Source organism: Diadema setosum, chromosome 3 (assembly GCF_964275005.1).
Source record: "Diadema setosum chromosome 3, eeDiaSeto1, whole genome shotgun sequence".
NCBI lineage: Eukaryota > Metazoa > Echinodermata > Echinoidea > Diadematoida > Diadematidae > Diadema > Diadema setosum.
In genome coordinates this window covers 21846225-21867202 of record NC_092687.1, presented here as the reverse complement: position 1 = coordinate 21867202, position 20978 = coordinate 21846225, and the positions used below count along the sequence as shown (strand labels likewise).

The following is a 20978-nucleotide window of genomic DNA, read 5'->3' as shown; positions in this document are numbered from 1 at the left end:
TGAAATAATTAATGAAGGGATATTATTTGCATTCCCATGTTTATAATGGATTTGGTTGCATTTCCCTGTGTCCACATTGTATGTCAGTGTAAGGCGCTATGTAGGTGTGTTTAACTTGATATAGGCCTAGAGTAGAGGATATCTATAGTGGCTAAGAAACATTTCTTTTGACAGAAAGACAATAGTAAATTTGCACATGACCAATCTCTTTAAAACATTAAGCCATTAAAATGAACAAAAGTTAGGACAACTTGTAAGTTCGCTATACATTCGTTTATACTAATTGAAAATTTGTGGGGATCTGTAATCACATTTGCGCGAGGTATGAGTGAAGCATTAATTACAATACAGCGACGAGAATCAGATTGTATAGTTCAATTGCAAGCGATTAATGATATACAACATGGATATTGCATTTTCCACACGCAGAGTAAAGTCTGCGCTTTGTATACATGGCCAGTAAGGGGGTGCATGTCACGAGACTGACACCCACGAGTCATACAGCTCACAAGTCATACAGCCCACTCGTTATACAGCCAACGAGTTCGACATTACGTAGGCCTAAATAAAGCCCACAAGTTCAACATCAAATAAAATCTTCTTTCGATCTTTAAAATAACAACAACAAGAAGTAAGCCCACAAGTTATACTGCCCACGACACTACGACACTACGCACAAAAGGCTCGAGAGATCGTCAATACGCAAAGAAAGTCCAAGAGACAAACAGGATGAACAGCGCCACCTATAGAACAATTAATTGTATAGGGTGTCCTAATAATGGCATAACGACAATATGAGAGATGGAAAAGGAGAGTTTCTAGGGGATTACCCCGTCAATTGCCCTCCCTCGCCCCTTGAACTGTTCAAGATTTTTAATTGTGTTTGCGTGTTTGACTGTTTGTGAAAAAATAAACAAAATTCAGTAAAAGTGTGCATTGGATCTTTCCACATTGATTTCAAAATGCCCGAACACCCTCAGTTCCATTTTTGCAAAACACATATATTATACACCTACTTAAAAAGATAAAATGATGTGGACATTCAGATCAACAAACTAGAAGAACACCCAGCTGTGAAATGAAGCTTACAAGGAAATATTTCATAAAATGGTCAATGTTGCCGTGCACACCTGCTTTACATGATCTTTAGGGGACGTAGTCATCTGCGAAGGTGTTTGTTTAGTATAAATTCACAGAAAATAATGAAATCGTCTATTAAAGTACAGCGTTAAAGATGCATCCATGATCTAATTCATTTCATGAAAAATTTACCATTTTGAAGAGAATGATTTTAAAAACACGATCTACAAATGGAGATGAATCACTGCGATATAAAACGTTTTCAGTCATGTCATGTCAACATCGGTAGCACTTGCATTACTCCGTCGAAAACAGCCCGTAATTTAGGTGTCATATTTGATCAGGAAATGTCATTTCGAAGTCATGTAACTCATATTCAGCGGAATGTTCGATGTCAGTTGCGTAATTTAAGTTTCATAAGGAAATATTTGTCTAAATCTGCAGCTGAGATACTTATTCATGCTTTGATTTCTTCTCGGTTGGATTTTTCGAACGGTTGCAAAATTCTGCTGCCCGATTGTTAACTTTTACTAATAAGTTTGATTCCATGTCACCAGTTCTCCGTTCCCTACATTGGTTACCTGTAGAAAAAAAGGATTATTTTCAAGATTCTGTTATTAGTACATCATTCAGTTCATTCTTTTCCCCCAGTATACATAAGTAATTCTGTTTAAAAATACAATCCGACACGAAGGCTACGTTCATCATCAGATGCATTCTTACTCCAAACACCCAGAGTAAAACATGGGTATGGTGATCGTGCTTTTTCCGTTATGGGACCAAAATTGTGGAATCAGTTACCTCTTCAGTTAAGGGAACTGTCATCTACAGAGTCATTCAAATCCAAACTTAAAACTTATCTGTTCCTTTCATACTGAGGACTGTAATTGCTGTATGTCATTGATATTGGATCAATATTGTATTTTTAATTGATATATGTTCATTCTTTATTTGGTATATATTTGCTTTTGTTTACCATTTTCTTCTTTGTTGAAATCTTTGAATATGTATATGCATGTAAATATATGATATTTTTTTCATTTTTGAAGCGCCATGAGCACTGAAAAGTGGACCTGTGCGCTATACAAGTAGCCACTATTATTATTATTATTATTATATTCTCACTCCCCGGCTACGCTAATCGCACCCTCAACGGAGTCCGAATTGGAGACACTCTAAGTGCATGGGGTCGCTACTCCGAATGATGCGAGAAATAAACGTGTCACCATGTGGCGTCCACAGACTCTCCACTGAGGGTGGGGCACTGTCTACCATTGACGATCTCCTACGGCTGGAGTCGTGCTCCACCTCAGTGCCACCTGTGAATATGAATACAACTCATGCCAAGCGACTACATTTCTATTCAATCCACAAATATTAGAGTGAAGTTTGGGACCTGCCTTATTGTCTCAATTCATGTACATATTCAAACAATGCTGCAGTAAATTCATGTCATTATCAATTATCCATATCAACCTTACTTCAGTTATCAATGCTTTCCGCTGTATTAAAGCTTTAAAAAAATACATGTCTTTTTACTTGTCTACCGGGGACCTCCAGAGCAGCAATGGCCTCACAAAAATTCATATACATGTACATTAAACCTACAACCAGGATTCAGCTTACTGCAGAAAGTTAGGATTTAAACTTGTCTCTTCGCCCTGTGCACTGCACAGACTGCACAAAAGCTGTAGAAATGAGGCTCCTGGCCGTCAACGAAAATGTACCCCTGTATTTCACCATCCAAAATGGCGTATGGGTGTAGCGGACTTTCTTCCTGCCGCCGAGCTAGCACATTAGGGCTTTCGACGAGGTCGAAAATGTGTCTGCTATACGAGATATCTAGAAAACTACATGAAGCTATACACTTTACTGAGACACTTCTTTGCAAAGCATCTCAGGTATCTAGCATAATTATAAGAAAAGACTTGAAGCAAGATCTATACATTCAGAACACAACCGGGCTGGAGCTATTTTCTGTTTCCTTGCACATAGCCTTTAATTGATTTGCAAAACCAAGCAAAACAAGGTCTCAGTCATTGGTTGCACTTTATCTATCGCATTGTCACCTTGATGATACTTTTTTCTCCTTTTCGCTCTCTCTCTCTCTCCCTCTCTCTCTTTTCTCTTATGCACTCTACACATACACATGATGATTTTTTTAGTTGGTTTTCTAATAGTTGACATTGAATGAATGTACCCGACTTTGAAACATTGCCCCAAGATTCATAAAAAAAAATAAGAAATGCATTTAGCTTGTGACACATATATCATACTATCAGTCCGCGACCACTATTATGCTGTCTTTACAACCAAGTTACCGTATAGGTACTTTGAGTCGCTTAACTTGTCTATCAGGTAATATCTCATTAGCTTTACAGTAAAATTTTCCGAGAGCAAAATGTGATACGACTATCATCCGACTGAAAAAGTGGATGAATGTCAAGAGTAAAAAGTAGAGGGTGAATTCATATTGCATAAATATTTTTTAAAACAATAAATTAAAAGAGCATACATAATTATCAATCTGTAATAAAAAGTCGTAGACATCGAAGCATATTGAGGCATATCAGTTCATTTTAAAGTTTTAGTCACTTTCTCGTATTGCCTTATTTTGTTCCCACTTTCAGATTGACAAAGAATTAGACCAATCGTTATGGAGCTTTGGAGGTCGCAACCTGGGTGACCGTTGGTTCTACGCAGAAGTCAATGTTTCCAGATATGAGAATTATTCACTGACCTTTGAAGGTGTGGTAGGTGATGGACCACAAGGTGACCTTGCCATAGATGAGGTGGACTACAGGCTAGGATTCTGTCAAGGAGCTGGTGAGATCACTGTTGATAGGGTGTAGGAGGAATATAAAGACACATAACGAAGTCTTTTGTCAGACTTTCGCAAACCTTAAATCCATAAACTTGTATAGGCCAAAGTGTCTACAGCGTATTCTACATCATTCTCTAGAGGCCGAGTAAAAACGTTGTGGATAGAGATGTGAAATATGAGATTACCTTATGATTGAATATCAATGCATATTGCTTTTCGAAGCTAAAGTTGAGCACACACACACACACACACACACAAGGCGCAGTTGAAGTACACATTTTATGATGAGTCCTAACAACTTTGTCTCATTGTTAACAGAGCTATATGTACAGTAAGCATGTCCTTGATACGTCGATCGTTTTCCATTTTTAAAATGTACCGTGTGAATGTGAATTATTTTCCTCAAAATTTCTAAAATGTGATGAAGATGGATGTTTACAAGAAGTAAACCAGAGTAGACGTCTACCTCTATGAATTTTCCGTTGATTTTATGTCCTGTGTTACTGGCCGTCTTTTTTCATAACAACTAAACCAAAGTGGGCAGCTATTGAAAATGAGTTATAATCATTTACAATGCTGATAAAAGGCATTGTTTAGCATGTCTCACTGTCACATCATTTTCTACTTTTGTTACTTTTGTGACACTAACGGTGTATGTATTGAGACTCGATCATTAGAGAATGGTAATTATTTTTGCTATATAGTTACACGAGCATGCAAGAAACGGTGGACAATGATGAATGAAAAAAAAAATGATATCACGATGTCACAGACACTCTTATTTTATGATGATAGATATTATCGTAATGTTAAACGTTTTTCGAAATTCTTCATTCTATCTAAATCATTGTTTCGGGGTATGTAGCAGAGTACCAAATCAAGACGCTCACAGATAGTCACCTCTTTTTAGGATTTTCTTGTAATTTTAAACTAATCTCAGTTTCTGTATAGTTAAGAATAGCACGAAATAAAAGATATTCACAAGATGTTTGAAGGTGCAACTTTTATATGTATCTAAAACTGACGACAGTCTTAAACACCGTATCTAAAACAACTTCTTTTCAAAATGCGTTCTAGAGAGAACAAATCAATAACGTGATCGATGTATCTTCTAAACATGGTGTTCTTTTTCAGAATTGTTACACAGATATGCTCCAAGACCGACACAGACACAGACACACACACGTTTTTAACACACACTCATATTTCAACTTTTCCATTCAGAATATCAATGATTACGGTTATGTTGTTAGGATCGTGTGACTTTGAGAATGGACTTTGTTCGTGGATGAATATTGGAGGGGATGAGTTTGATTGGTCACGTCATAGAGGAAGCACCTCGACGGGCACAACTGGTCCTAATGTCGACCACACCACAGGCACCAGCAGTGGTGAGTCAAAACAGAATTTGTAAAGAAGAAAGGCTCCCATGATGGTATTTCATTTCTTTTTCAATTTTCTAATCTTAAATCTAATTTTTAATGTTCAGCTCGCAAAATCAAGTAGGCTGAAATCCAATATGTACTTTATATGATTAATCATATATTACCATATGCTTACTATCTAAAATTGTTTTTTTTTTTTACTTTCCTATGTCTGCACTGGAATGCAAAATTCCAGATATGGAGAACGGACAAAGCACTCTATTCCATCAAACTAGGACTCAATGTCGTGCCACTTGATGTCAAGAGTGAGTAAGGATAAAACATGAGAAATGACTCCATAAAAGAAATGGTAAAACGAGGTTGAATCCCAACATTCATTGTCTTCCTGATAGGGCACTACATGTACACAGAGGAGACGGGTAAGGCCATAGGTGAGCGGGCGATCCTCTACCTCGATGAGCCTTTGAGTAGTGGTCAACAGTGCCTCAGATTTTGGTACCACATGCTCGGTGTGGGGCACGGCGAACTGATAGTTTTTGCATCCAACACTAGCTCCTTGATGATGGATGACCACTATGTGTGGTCACTGGCTGGAGCACAAAGCCCTGACCAGGACACATGGCTACTTGGTCAAGTTCCCGTGAACTTTGACCTCACAAATGCCGTGAGTAGAAATTCATGAAAATGGAATGTGGACGTTAACTTTGCTCTTATTGTCGAAATATCTTTGTTAGCAAACAATGTTTCAAAAGAAATTAATCTTTAATCAAGAATTCTGAATTGCAGACTATAATTCTGTTGAAAATACACTAGAATGATTATATAGAAACATTTTTATATCACAGAATAAGATGTGATTTCTTGTTGATGTTTGATGGCACAGCATTTTGTCTCTCCGTAGGTATACTTTGTTGGTATCATTGGGTCAGGGAGCTCGGACACAGCACTGGACGACATCTCCTTTCAGAGTGGCCACTGTGATGGTGATAACATCATATGAACACGTGTACAAAAGAAAATCTGAATGAAAACAAAAGAATGACAGGTTTCTTTGTACATTATGAAGATTTGTACTAATGACAGAATTGATTTTATCCTGCACATAGCACTGTGTGGTGATATTTACAAAAGATACTGTTGTTAGAAGTTGTGATTAAACTTAATCAGGAATCATTGACACTAACACAGTGCCTTTAAATGTATATAATTGTCCCTCTAAATGAGTAAAGATAAAGGAATAACACTATAATAACGACACACATATTTGCAAGAACCAACAGATTAGTCAGCGAGAAACTTACCGACCCCTGACGAGAGTCCTACTTTTTTTTTCGGTACTTAACTGAACAAAGGCTCCTTTAAGCAGATAACTGACCTGGCAGTTGGTGTCATAAAATGGGCTTTAGAATCTCTGTAATCTGATTTGTCAATTATCATGCATTGATATATACTGATCTACAATGAGCCAGGTATCCGGTAAAATCCTAACGAATGGCTCAACCTTGTATAGCATTGTATGTGTACCGGACGCATGCTGGGGGAAAAGGTTGAATTTCATAAGTTTTATGGCAATTTTATACAATGAATGATGCACGGGCCTATTTCGTGGATCAGTGAAAATGATATGCTTCTCGTTTAATTTTGAAAACAGTCTAAAACCCACTTGTGGGTTGAATTAGTTTCAAGTTAAAATTATGCATGCAATTCTCACCAATCCACTCTGTCCTGTGCATCATTTGTATAGTGTCAGATGGCTTGTCTCCAGTAGATAATGTCTTCTTCTTGTTTTCCATTTTGTTTTGACAAAACAGTAAGGGTTGATATGCTGTCTCTGCAAGTGAATAATTCCACACATGCAGTGGCGTATCTAGGGAAAACGGCGCCCGGGGCAAGCACGAAAATTGCGTCCCTAATTTCTGAAAAAGTGTTCAACCCCAACACCATCCCGGTAGGGACTTTAAACAAAGTCCACATGATGCTTTTTCAAGCACTTAAAAGGGATCTTTTGAGGGTGATTTAAATGTACTGAATTTTGATAGATTTTGGCGAGCGAGCGCAGCGAACGAGCCGAAATTGTTGTATTTCAGCTTACAAAACATGGAATTCTTGTCATTTTTTGCTTACCAAATCTTACAATTTTAATCAAGATATAGTGACGGCCTTATAGATAACGATTTATACCAAAAAACTGAGGACTTTAAAAAATAGTCTAAATTAGTGCGCGCGAGTGAGCTGAAATTTTTATTTGTCCTCGTCATCATCACGTATTGGTCATATCTTTTTTATATAAATTTTGGCGAGCGAGCGCAGCGAGCGAGCCGAAAATTTTTGTATTTCAGCTTACAAAACATGGAATTCTTGTCATTTTTTGCTTATTAAATCTCACAATTATACTGACGACCTTATAGATAACGATTTATACCAACAAACTGAGGACTTGAAAAAATACTCTGAATTAGTACGAGCGAGTGAACCGAAATTTGTATATTTCTGCGTCATCATTACGTTTTTTCTTATCTTTTTTTATTTTTTTTTGCGCCCCCCTCCCCCGTATGTTCGAAACCGTTGGCGTCCTCGTTTGATCCAATCGGCGATCGCTTCAGAACGAATGAAATTGCAGTCGCTGCTCCGTGTAACATTTTTCCTGCTAAATATAAAATGACATGAGTGAACACAATAGACATAATCATTTTGTCCGCGTCATCGTCACGTTTTGTTCTTATCTTCTTCTCTTTTTTTTTATACAAATTTTGGCGAGCGAGCCGAAAATTTTTGTATTTCAGCTTACAAATCATGAAACTCTTGTTATTTTTTGCTTGTTAAATCTTACAATTCTAATCAAGATGTAGTGACGGCCTTATAGATAACGATTTATACCAACAAACTGAGGACTTGAAAAAATACTCTGAATTAGTACGAGAGAGTGAGCCGAAATTTGTATATTTCCGCGTCATCATTACGTTTGGTTGTTATCTTGTTTGATTCGTTTGTTTTTTTTTGCGCCCCCCGTATGTTCGAAACCGTTGGCGCCTTCTTTTGATCCAATTGGCGATCGCTTCAGAACGAAAGAAATTGCAGCCGCTGCTCCGTGAAACATTTTGCCTGCTAAATATAAAATGACATGTGTGAACACAATAGACACTGTCATTTTGTCATCATCACGTTTTGTTCTTACCTTCTTTTTTATATAAATTTTGGCGAGCGAGCGCAGCAAGCGAGCCGAAATTTTTTGTATTTCAGCTCACAGAACATGGAATTTTTGTGTGAACACAATAAACATTGTCATTTTGTCCGCGTCATCATCATGTTTTGTTTTTATCTTGTTTGATTTGGTTTTCTGCCCCCCCCCCACCATTCCCCCTCCCCCCTTCCGGGCGAGTTTTTTTTTTCCCTTCTTCTTCTCCTTTTCTTTTTTTCTTCTTCTTCGTTTTTTTCCCCTTTTTTGTCTTCTTCTTCGTTATTTTTTTCGTTTTTTGCGCCCCGAAGGAGTGGCGCCCGGGGCACGTGTCCCCCTTGACCCCCCCCCCCTAGATCCGCCACTGCACACATGGTAGGTCTCGCACACAATGTTTGTGGAAATACAACTACAAAATGCATTTTAATAAAGATTTGTTTCTCAACATGTATGATCACTTTTTCTTCGTAATTTTAGATATTTCAGGGTGTTTTAACCTATGAACACATGTAATGTATGTATAAATGACTAGAATAACCATACACTTTCTATTCCCCAGTCGTACCATCAGAAGCTGCTCCTGGGAGCGATGTATTGCCCCTCTCATGTGACTTTGATGCCGACAGGTGTTTCTGGCGTGAATCCCTGGATGATGACTTTGACTGGACAAGACAAACGGGTCCGACTATTTCTGCAGGGACTGGCCCTGATACTGACCACTCGGGTACTGGTGAGTATGAAGAAGGAGAGGAACCCTTCTTTAATTTGAGAACAAAGAAATGACCAGTACCCTTCATACCTTTTCAATTGATTAGTCGCGCATCATTCAATATATTACAACACGTGGTGTGGATGTACACTTCACTGGGTTAGCACCCTGCTCTGTGCGATGAATGAATACAGTTGGATCTTTCACATGCATGCACGTGTTGTGTGTTTCCCTCGCACATACGGTACTTCGGTTTGAATGTTTTATCCAGGCGACAGTGTTTTGCCTCTTGTAAGATGGTACGGCATGATTACAAACATATTGCTCAGCTAGACTCTTTGACTTCAAACCCACGCCCAAACCCGAGTACTTTGCTTGCGGGGCAGATGCGCTACCAATTGAATCACATTACCTCCCTAATACACATAAACATGTTTGGGGAAAAACGTTTTTCCTTCAATCTATAACAATGCTCTCGTCATCTGAAGAGACTGACTTTCAATACATGTGTTTCAACGGCAAATGCAATATCAAAGTTACCAGATGGCCTATTAAATTAATCAACTGCGGAAACTATGCTTTGCAGACCAGTTGGCATACCTCAAGGTAAAGAGAGTGTTTGATACTTATGATGAACATCAGTTTTAAAGAGAATTCGAGTGGAATACATGATTATGGTATTGCTGATAAGATCAAACCTTCATCCCAGAGGATTGATCTTTTCGAAGGCTTTGTTGATGATTTCGAGATTCGACTTGACTTGGAGAATTTTGCAAGTCGTCCACGATGAAAAAAAAAACCACCCCACTTTGCTGAGAAGAACAGTGAATCTGATAGGGATGCACGTGGAATCAATGACTCAGCAGAATTGATTAACAGTCTTCACCCTCTCCATCCATTGAATCTATCCAACCTAAGCGTTCAACGTAGACTCCACCAGAAAGTGAGACCCCTAATCTTGAATACTTCATCAACAAATGTAGAGTGAACGTCAACATCCGTATGTCACTCTGAACACCCTCTCGATCTGATACGTATCACTGTGCAAGAAGAAAAAGTACTCAATTCCCTGAGGAAGAATCCCGACCACATCATAAGACAAAGGAGGAGCCGTCGTCGTATGGCGACGCGACTTGTACATCGCCTAGGTCCATCGTCATACATTAAAAGTGCCCAACGATCCTACCAGTGGACATCAGAAGGTTGTTAGGGACACAGTTATCTAATCAAGATTAGCAGTCTCCAGCCATCCACATTTACTCTTTGCCAAAAGGACCCTCGTGGGTCAACATTCTATCTTCTCCCTTAAATACACAATGAGGAGATTCCGGTGAACCTTTAGTTTTGACTACTGGATGCCCGACCGAGGTCATCAGTCAATACCTTGATGTCATATTCTCGCTTCTCGACTCGAAACTTGACACCTACGTGAAGGGTTCTTCAGAGGCAATCCAAATCTTCGAACTGTCGACAACAGCTCCTGGAATCCAAGAGACAGTAAAACAAAGACAGAGTACAGCTAGTACTCACATGTCACCCATCAACTGCATAGCTCGTTTACACCATCATTGACATCACGTACATCTTACGAGAGGAAAGCGTGCAGCCATGTGAGAGGGGCAACATCAAAGGCGTCAAAAAATAAATTACCCGAGACCGACTCTCTTATAGGACTGAAAATGTGATTTACTCCATCACAATCATGTACAGCCTACCACAATATCTACAGAGGCGAAACCAAACAGAGATTGACAGATCGCACAACAAAATAATTTTGATGCATCAGGTTTCAGACATCAGGACTTCATGTAGGCCACCATTTTAACCTACCAGGACACACCATCGACAACCTGCCATGTAGCACGTTGTGTATGCAAAGAACGGCTTATCCATCGTCTTGGATGCCTACAACCCAATAGACTTAATGTTTCTTTCCATTCTCTCCCCGATAAGAAATGATAAGAAATAACAAGCAAATTTGTCTACCCTCTCTGTCTTCGTTTCTTCTATATTTTTTGGGGGTCTTTTTTTTTGCACAATTTTCTGTATTTTTATTGTATCTTCTTTCTGTGCACAGCGGTCGTGGGTCACCAACTATGGTTCAAGCTAGCAGGGGAGGCGGGCCTTTTTAACTTATAGTTCAGCGGCATGTATGCGAGAATACTCCACCGTAAAACCTACGACCCACCCAGGACTTCGCTGCCACTTCCCAGCTGGCTTTGCCATTGCACAAAAACCTTGGGTGTAGAGGGTGGAGCTAGTACTTCGCACACGGCATCCCATCTAGAAGTTCTTTTGTGAAAGCTCGCGGACACCCCCACCCCTGGAGAGACAAATGAAAATCGGCAAAGCAGCAGGTGTGGATGGAACTTGAATCTTGGAGACTGGTGGCAAAACCCTATATATACGAGCTACACGAGTTCTTCACGCTTTGCTGCGACTAAGGCAAGTTACCTCAGCATCTCCGCGCCGCCATCACAACCACCCTGTACAAAAACAGAAGTGAGAAATCAGAGCACACCAGCTACAGAAGAATCATGCTGCAGGCAAAATACTTGCTGAGAGTCTCCCCAACAGAACTGATGCAACATAACGCAGTAATTGTCCTTCCAGAATGAATGTGTGGTTTTCGCGAAGAGGATCTACTGACATGGTCAGATAGCACCAGAAAAGTGTAGAGAACAAAACAAAGGACTCTACGGTACTTTTGTTGACCTCATCAAAGACCGTAAGCATGAACGCTTTGGCAAATTCTGGACCAACAGAGCTTGGCCCCCTCACGGACAAAGACATCTAATGTCTAAAGTCAGCTAAAAGCCTGCAACATATCTGATGACGCTTGCAGAGATAAACTCTGGTAAGAACTGAAAACGCAGGTTAGTATATTTTCCACATTTTTTTTTTTTTACTCTACGGAGAAACTGTTAAAATCAACCCAAGCTCTTTCTCAGGTAAAGAAGAAAAATGCATCAGGCCCCTGAAGTACTCCCTCCATATATCTTCGCCGACGAAGCAAAGCTAGGCACACACACTAACGCACACACACGCTGCTCTTCCCCGTAATCTGAACTGATGCACTTAAATGGCGGGTTTTGTTATCTGTTTCTCCATTTGTGAAGATGTTCAAAGTATTTTTTTTTTTTTAATAAGATGGTTGCCTGCCACAAATGACAAAAATTATTTTTTTTTGAAGTTCAGGTTGAAATGTGGCTACAAATGTTTGCGCCACTTTTTTGAAATTACTGAAATACAGGGTACTACCTTTATACCGAGGCGTCAAATAATTCACCGGGAGAGAATGCCCGTCTGTCTTCATCGAGGCAGTCCCAGGCTAACTTGACTGACATGTGTTTCCAGTTCTTCTACCACATGAAGGGGAATAGCATGGGCACTTTGAATGTCTGGGTGATGGGAGGCAATGGAGAAGGCGTGGTCGTTTGGACGCAGGGAGGAAGTGACTTAGGGAACCAGTGGCAAGAAGCAAATATCAACATTTCTCCAGATCAGGAATCCTACAGGGTAAGGATTGTTTTACATGCAGTCCTTGAGTTTGTGAAAAGTGAAGCATCTTGTTCCAAATGTCGTAGATACATGTAAAAGTTCTTGAGGACTCGACCTTATTACAAATGTTAATGATTGTTTAATGACATGTTCTCAGTGAATCGTACCATTGTTGTTTTTTTTCCGTCTAAGTTATTGGATACATGTTGAGTCATTCTGACCAAGATGCTGTTATTTGTGTTGTTGATGATATTTGTAAAAATTACATTATAGAATTTTGAAAGAGCGCAGAAGGCGTCAATTAACAGCATGTTGATTACTTTTGTCGATTAACTTGGATTTTTTTCCCTTCAGTCTCCAAAATGTCAAAAGTAAACTTGAAAGATATATTTAAGTTGTTAAGGGTAGGAGTGTCAAAGGTTAAACAAAATATTGTCACTGGTTAAAATGTCAGGTAAAAGTGTTGAGTAACGTGGCGGTGAAAATGTCAGAGGTAAAAGAGGTATAGATATCAAATGTGATATGATATAAGTTCAGTGTGAAATATAAAGACTTGACACGCAATCGTTTGACAAAAAAAAAATAATGATATAATAGGTATAATTATTGTAATCAACAAAAACTGGTAAAACTGAATGAAATATGGAATGTTCTTGGTTAGATTTACAGGGGAACAACTGTTTAAATTCACATCAATTATGAATCAATGATACATGACGTTTAACATGAGACGTAGAGCTTAAGATAGAAGAAAGGGTTTAGTTTAAATTAGGGTTTGTAATTAATTGCTCGGTCATAAATACCATTAAGAACTGCTACGAACGCCGCACGAACGATTTTTAGACAATTTCATAAGATCTTCTTAAGAAGGCCGTACGAAACCAGCGTTCGTAGACCGTTCGTGGACTGTTCGAAAGTTCATAGCCTGGTCGATGGTCTTGTCCAAGATCTTTTTTTTTTTTTTTGCATTGTACGAAACCCTCTCTTCTTGAGGAGGCCGTACGATCGTCGTACGAGCATCGTAGAAACTACGCAAAATTTTGAAGGGTCGAAAGACAATTCTAGGAGCCTTACGATGATTGTAAGATCGCCTTAAGTCGTGTATAGAGGGCTCTTACGTCTTTCGTAAAAATGCCTTACGAACGGAGATTCGCACGGCGTTCTTACGAACAACTCTTCGAGTTCGTAAGGGACTCGTAAGGCGTAGGTACACAATTTGTGCAACTGTTGAGTTTTAGGGGTATAAAGTCAAACACGCGAAGTTCAAATCCTCACTCTGTTCTAGGTGTTCGACCAGAAAGCATCTTTGTTAGATGGAAAGGGAAACCAAAAGGGAAGGGAATCAAAGGGAAAAGGGGGAAGGGGACACTGCAGCGTCTTTTTAACCACCCGACAAAATATACCCAAAAAAAAATTGTAAAATCTTCTTACTAATGACTTAAGAGTGCCGTGAGTAGCACATACAACCATCTCACGACAAAAAGAAATGGTAAGATGGCCGTAAGTCTAACATAAAATCATTTCGGTTCACTAAAAGGTCTTAAATTGTTCTTGCGAATTGAACAGCGTTCGTACGAAATTCGTAAGAAGGCCGTAAGAATCTGTGCCCCATCTACGAATCTCTATGAAGTCCAGAATTCGTACGAACGCATCGTTCGTACGAACCTTCGTGACCGTAGCTTAAGATAAGCCGATATCAAGGCGATATCAAGTGATATCGTTCGATACCTTCGATATCGAACTTCTCAGGCTGGGACAGTAACTTCCGGTTATTGATTGCGTGTGTGCTTTTCTATAGGCGAACTTGCCAGCTTTGTTTTGGATCCAAAGAAATATATCTGTCTAGACTTTAGTTTGTTCACTTCCCGAATATAACTATCCATTACACCATGGGGTTTTTCTGTGAGGCAGCAGAGTGTACTTCTGATGATGCTAAAAGGAAAAAACTGGACAAATATTCGTGCTCCGAGCAATATAGGTGCAACACATGCACAGGCCGCGTATATTTTGTCCGTACATGGAAACGCTATGGGCCTACTCTCTGCGAGTGTACCTGCTCTCCACAGTCGACTGCATTTTCTTCGAACCATGCTCGCCATGCCACGCCGCCGGCTGCCTTGGCTGACAATCACGATGCACGATGAATAATGTCCCATAGCGTTTCCATATACGGAAAAAAATGTTCGCCGGTAGCGCATCGAGCTAGCTCGCACGCATGAAACCTTAAGTTACTGTCCCAAGAATTAAAGGTAAAAAAATTAGACCGCCACACGCGTTCAGATTCGGAGAGCTACATGCGATAGGGAGAATTGGATATTTCAGTCTTGCGTTAATGAGCTGCAGGCAATGGAATGAAGACCAAACAACAATAACCTCCTTCCCAGTCTCCTTCCACATTATTGTGGGGCTGTCCATTAACTACGTTAATGTGATTCCCTTTATTTGGTTAATTTCATCGTGATCGTTTCCCAACAGCGATCACACATTTTGCTCGACAACAAGAGCTTTATGTGCGAAAATTCTGACCCCCCCCCCCGCACTGGCCAAAGATGTTGAAAGATTGTGCTATACTTGCAGCCGCAGGGATCATTCACATAGAGATGAATCATCGTATAACCTAACGACGTATGAAGATAGATTGTATTTTCTCCGAAGTCGTAACGCTTCATGAGCACTCAGACGATCGTCGTTCCGTTCAGGGAGGTGGGAAGAGACTTTTCCCACCTCCCTGTTCCGTTGAAAGATGTCCGTTTACCTATACAACTCATTACGCAGCAGCTGAGCTCTATTACGCAATTTGCCTTGTAAAAGAAAGGACAAAAATAATTCTGATCAGGGAGGTGTTTGAGGAGAAGAAACTAGAATCTGTCCTTTGTACCCATGCTTCATGCCACCGAGAAGCTATGCGCTCTTTCACAGGTGTTTATAATTTGCTTTGATAAAAGACAGCACATCTGTTTATGTATTCGTCATTCCTTAATCACAATAGACCTAGCAAGCAGCAGTTCGCTGCCCCTTTCTTTATTGTGCAGAGAACAGGACATGCCAAGTGAAATCAGTGAAAGATTGTGCTTCTTTCTCCATAAAACACGCAGAAACACGTATAAACCAATTATTTTATCCGAAAGAGTTAAAATTCAAGTGCTTACCTGATGGCGAACAAAATTATGCGAAGATGGTTATAAGTTAGCTTTTTGTGAGGTACTCATATTTGGTTTTTTTTTTCACAATTTCCTCTGAAATATAGCTTAAGATGCCTAAAATCAAGAATAAGTTCGTTGGTCTCAAGATTTAAACTGTATAGAAGAGCGGTGTGGAGCATGGAACATCATAGCCAATAGCATTCCACTGTCATGCTATAGAACTCTCGCATGAATTTGCACAAATTGCAAGGAGATTCAACTCCTGCTCTCAAACATCTCCCTGTTGCTACTTTCACCAATTTGGAATCAACACAAAGTACAAGGCCGAATATGTACATTGTTCAATTATGATCAAAAGAAAATGTAAAGAAATCATGTGAAAAGATGACAATTAGTAAATTTTGCACATCAGCAAGAGAAATTTCCAGGCCATTTAATACAGTACCTTCAATACAACATGAATTAAGGGGTATACGAATTAGTACGTGTTTTCAGGTTTTTTGTTTGTTTGTATTGTTTTGCTATTGTTCTTTTTTTTTTAAGAGCAGAGCATAACATGAGATAATAAGATTTTGTCATTTTCCTGTTCATCCGCAACCCGGGAATCAATTAAGCCTCCCCAATACAATATTTGACATGCTATCCGCCGGGTGTTGATGTATTTGTGAAGAGCATGTTACTCTCTTCATAGTAGCCGATAAACCCGTATTTACGTCTGTTAGAAGTTATCTGTCTTCAATTCAATTCAAATGAATTTTGTAGGAATTTTTTGCATCGAATATATATTACAAATGAAATGCAGTCATTTCTTTTTATTTACAAACAATAGAACATAGTGTGTACATCCGAATACAAAACTGAGATATACGTGTACAGATTGAAGAAAAGAATAAGAGAACACGTCAAGTGGGAACCACTCGGGATAAGTGAATCAAATTATCAGACCGAATCTTGGCGCATATATTGAGAGTGTGAATGCTGAAATGCAAAATAAGCATATACCTTGAAGATACGACAGCCTTGAAAGAGAAGAAAAAAAAAAAGAAAATGGGCAAAACATACATCTTGTATACTTATCGAAAAGAAAAGAAAAAAAAAACAGTGATATTCTGGCATCATATTGCAACAACAAAAATTGTATAGACACTATTATACAGAGAATGAGGTGAGTGCTGGTGCAAGTGGAAGGGCCCAGCAGGCGCACGATACTAGGTGCCTTTTTAAGATAAGAAAAATTGAATATTTTTATTGAATAATTTGATGTAAGGGCCCACTCACACTGCCCAAAAGTCGCGTAAACGCATGAATCACATAAGAAATTCGAGCCTTACGCGATACATGCGCGATTTGCGCATTTCATGAGCTTGTCTGATGTGGAACCTTCGTGGTTGTCCGCCGATGTGCGCCGGATCAGCGCTTTACGCGATTCCATGGGGGCTCGGTCACACTGTCCAAAAGTCGCGTAAACGCACGAATCACGTAAGAAATTTGGCTTTGCGTGCTTGTCCGTCGAGAATTTGACCATTTTCGCTGATTTACGCGATGAAAATCACCGATGAATTGCGCAAGAACTACGGAGAGATCACGCAAAACACGGGTTTGATGTGCACCCCTCGGCAGCAGGAATTGGCCTGACGGGGATATGATAAAATGGTCGTTTTAATATAGCGCCAGTCATACGTGAGTTGTTGGTGATATATCAGTGATTCATCAGTATTTCATAAGTATTACATGCGCTTTTATACGTGTTCTGTTAGAGATATATATACGCCAATATTTTTTTTTTCAGTGATTTTCAGTGATATGTATATAGGTGTTACAAGCGCGAAACATGCGTCATAATGTCTGCTAATCGTCAGTGGAAGGAAGTCGGTGAACGCGATTGCGGCAACATTTTCGCGAACGATCACTGATATTCCACGCATATTTCGCTCATTGTTAGCGTAAGAACTACGCAAACAGTAAACTACGCAAAAATTACGTAAAACAGCGCAATACTGCGTAAACTTTTACGCGAAGCCGAGTTTTGAGCAGGGAATTGCGTAAAGCGTCGATCCGGCGCACATCGACTGACAACTACGAAGGTTTCAAGTCAGACAAACTCATGAAATTCGCAAATCGCGCATGTATCGCGTAAAGCTCAAATTTTTTACGTGGTTCATGCGTTTACGCGACTTTGGCCAGGTTTTGAGTACGGTAGCTCAAAACTCGGCTTCGCGTAAAAGTTTACGCAGTATTGCGCTGTTTTACGTAATTTTTGCGTAGTTTGCGTCGTTCTTACGCGGACAATGCGCGAAATATGCGTGAAATATCAGTGATCGTTCGCGAAAATGTTGCCGCTATCGCGTTTATGCGCAAATAATGTGCGATTCATACGTAGTTCATTAGTGATAATGCGCAGATTATACGTGGTTTACCGTGGACCTCAGTCGTCGCGCATGACCACGTATTCGCCCTATTTGGGGCCTTTGCGTGCCTATGCGCTGAAAATGAGTGGTTTGTTAGTAATTTTTACGTGATATTTCCGTAGTTCTTGCTCAATCCATCGGTGATTTTTATCGCGTAAATTAGCGAAAATTCTCGACGGACAAGCACGCAAAACCAAATTTCTTGCGTGATTCATGCGTTTACGCGACTTTTGGGCAGTGTGACCGAGGCCTAATGGGACTGGGGGTGGGGGGGGGGGTATCAAAACATAAAAAATTAATCTATTTAATTTTTGCTTACAAAGGTGGGATATCAGCTAATTCCCATAACTTGATATATTGTACTTTTTCATGTTTGCTTTAAAAGAAAAAAAGTAATGTACATGCTTTAATTTGTTAGGGCAGAGAATTCCATATACAATAGATAGATCTACGAACGATAAGTAGCTTCGGGTTATTTAGATGAATGTCATTTCAATGACGAGTAGGATAGGAGTGTACTTTGCTATTTGAGATAAAAGTATCATGGAAGAACGGTAGGAAATTGTTGATGTATTTGAACATAAACATAGCGGATTGATAAATATGAAAATCATTGACTTTTGATATTTTTAGTCGTTTAAATAGAGGATCGGTATGGGCTAAATAAGGTGAATGTGTGCAAATTCGGACGTTTTTTTTTTTTTTCTGCAAATGAAATAACAAATCAATTTTGGATTTGTTACAGTTGCCCCATACGATATTACAATTTTTGATATGTGGTAGAACAAAAGAATTTTGCAAAATTAGAAGAACGTTCTTTGTCAAAATTGGTTTCAACCTATAAAGTATACCAATCGCTTTCGAAATCGAAGTACATATTTTGTGAATATGTTTATTCCAAGTCAAAGTTGAATTCAGAATAACACCTAAGAACTTGGTGGATTTCTTTTCACTTATAAGTACACTGTCAATAGAAATATCTATTTTGTGACTGGTATGGGATTGAGGGCTCTTAAAGTACATAAAGTAGGTTTTATCAACGTTCAATGACAACTTATTGCACTTGAACCACAGAGATACCTTGGACAATAATGTACTTAGTCGGTATTCAGAATGTTAATAAGAGTATTTATACATTTGTTTGAATAAAATATCTTTGTGTCGTCTGCAAATAATATGAAATGAAGATGTGATGAATTAATAATATCATTTATATATATCAAAAAAAAAAGAAGAAGAATAGGTCCGAGGATTGAACCCTGGGGCACGCCACAAGTAATATCAGAATAAAAATAAGTTTTAGACTGAAACAAAACAAATTGTTTACGATTAAAAAGATAACTTTTAAACCAGGAAGGAACTATACCTCTTATACATAATTTTGATGATTTGTACATTAAAATTTGATGATCAATTGTATCAAAAGCTTTGCTTAGATAAAAAACTACTATTTTATGTTCTTTGTTAGACAAAGTGTTAATAATCTCATCACTTGATTGTATTAAAGCGTACTCAGTTAAGTAGTCCTTCCTAAAACCAAATTGATTCCGATTAAGAAGATTATTATCAATAAGAAATTTATATAAACGATCATAAACTAATTTTTCATGAATTTCAGCTAAAACGGGAAGCAAGGAAATGGGGCGATAATTAGTTACTTCGGCAGGATCATCCTTTTTAAGTATAATAATTACTTTAGCAATTTTCATGGCATCTGGAAAAGTTCCCGTAATAAAAGAAAGATTACAAATATGTTTCAATGGAGAAACAATATAAAACATTGTTTTTAAGCAGATTTACACTTATTTCATCATAACCACAAGATTTACTGGTTTCAAAAGATTGCACAATTTTCTAAATTTTATTTTCATTGATTGGAGTAAGAAATAAAGACGATTCAAAATGTTCAAAAATATAATCAGTGAAACAGCCAACATCAGAATCAATTGATGCGGCTAATTCAGGACCAATATTAGTGAAATAATTGTTACAGATGCAAGCAATTTCGGATGGGTCCTTTACTTCAATTCCATCTTTATTGATGAAATCATGGAAATCCTTCTTTCTTGTTTTCACACGATCATTTATTGTTTGCCAAATGTTATTCAAATTCCCTTTGTTTTGTTCAATTTAGTTGGAATAATACATTTTAAGCGATAAACGAGTCTTACAAGGGCTTTGCGAATATACTGAAGAATATGAAAAGCTGCATTTATCTTCCCGCTCTGAAGCGCGTATGTTCTTGTAAGCATAAACAGTGAAGCCATTCGTAATCTTGAGGGATTTGAGATGATTATTATTTTTGTGTATATAATGACCATTATAGTAATCGTATATTGTAGATATAATGAAGACGACAGAAAAAAAATAGTTACAGCAACAGCAATAATATAGTAATAACAATAAGTATCATCATGATTATGAAAATGAAATATTCATAATGGTCTGCGTTCTGTAGAGGTAGAAACTTCAACATTGGTAACCCGAGCTGACGCTATCTGTGATTGATTTTTCGACATCATACGGCGAAAGCAAAGGGCATGGTAGTGGTCAGTTCAAAAGGTCAAAGACGCTTAAATGTTTCCACAAGAATCAGGGCCGAGAAGAAGGAATTTGCATGTCACAACTTGACCATCCCCTAAAAAAGGAATGAAAGAAAACCCGTTTTTCTTTTTCTCCATGCATACACATTGTATGAACGAAATGACGGAAAGACAACAGACTGAATCCACCCATACGATGGACACGAAACA

General features: G+C 38.7%; 1 protein-coding gene across 1 annotated transcript in view; it reads left to right on the top strand.

Annotated features, from left to right (window-relative positions):
* The window catches only part of LOC140246688 (MAM and LDL-receptor class A domain-containing protein 1-like), a 68323-nt gene that overhangs the window by 24218 nt on the left and 23127 nt on the right, over nt 1-20978 (top strand). Inside the window, exons 7-12 of the mRNA XM_072326027.1 lie at nt 3711-3906; nt 5158-5295; nt 5682-5953; nt 6191-6272; nt 9024-9194; nt 12427-12692. Of these exons, the coding sequence (XP_072182128.1) occupies nt 3711-3906; nt 5158-5295; nt 5682-5953; nt 6191-6272; nt 9024-9194; nt 12427-12692 (1125 nt within the window). The remainder of the gene's footprint in view (nt 1-3710; nt 3907-5157; nt 5296-5681; nt 5954-6190; nt 6273-9023; nt 9195-12426; nt 12693-20978) is intronic.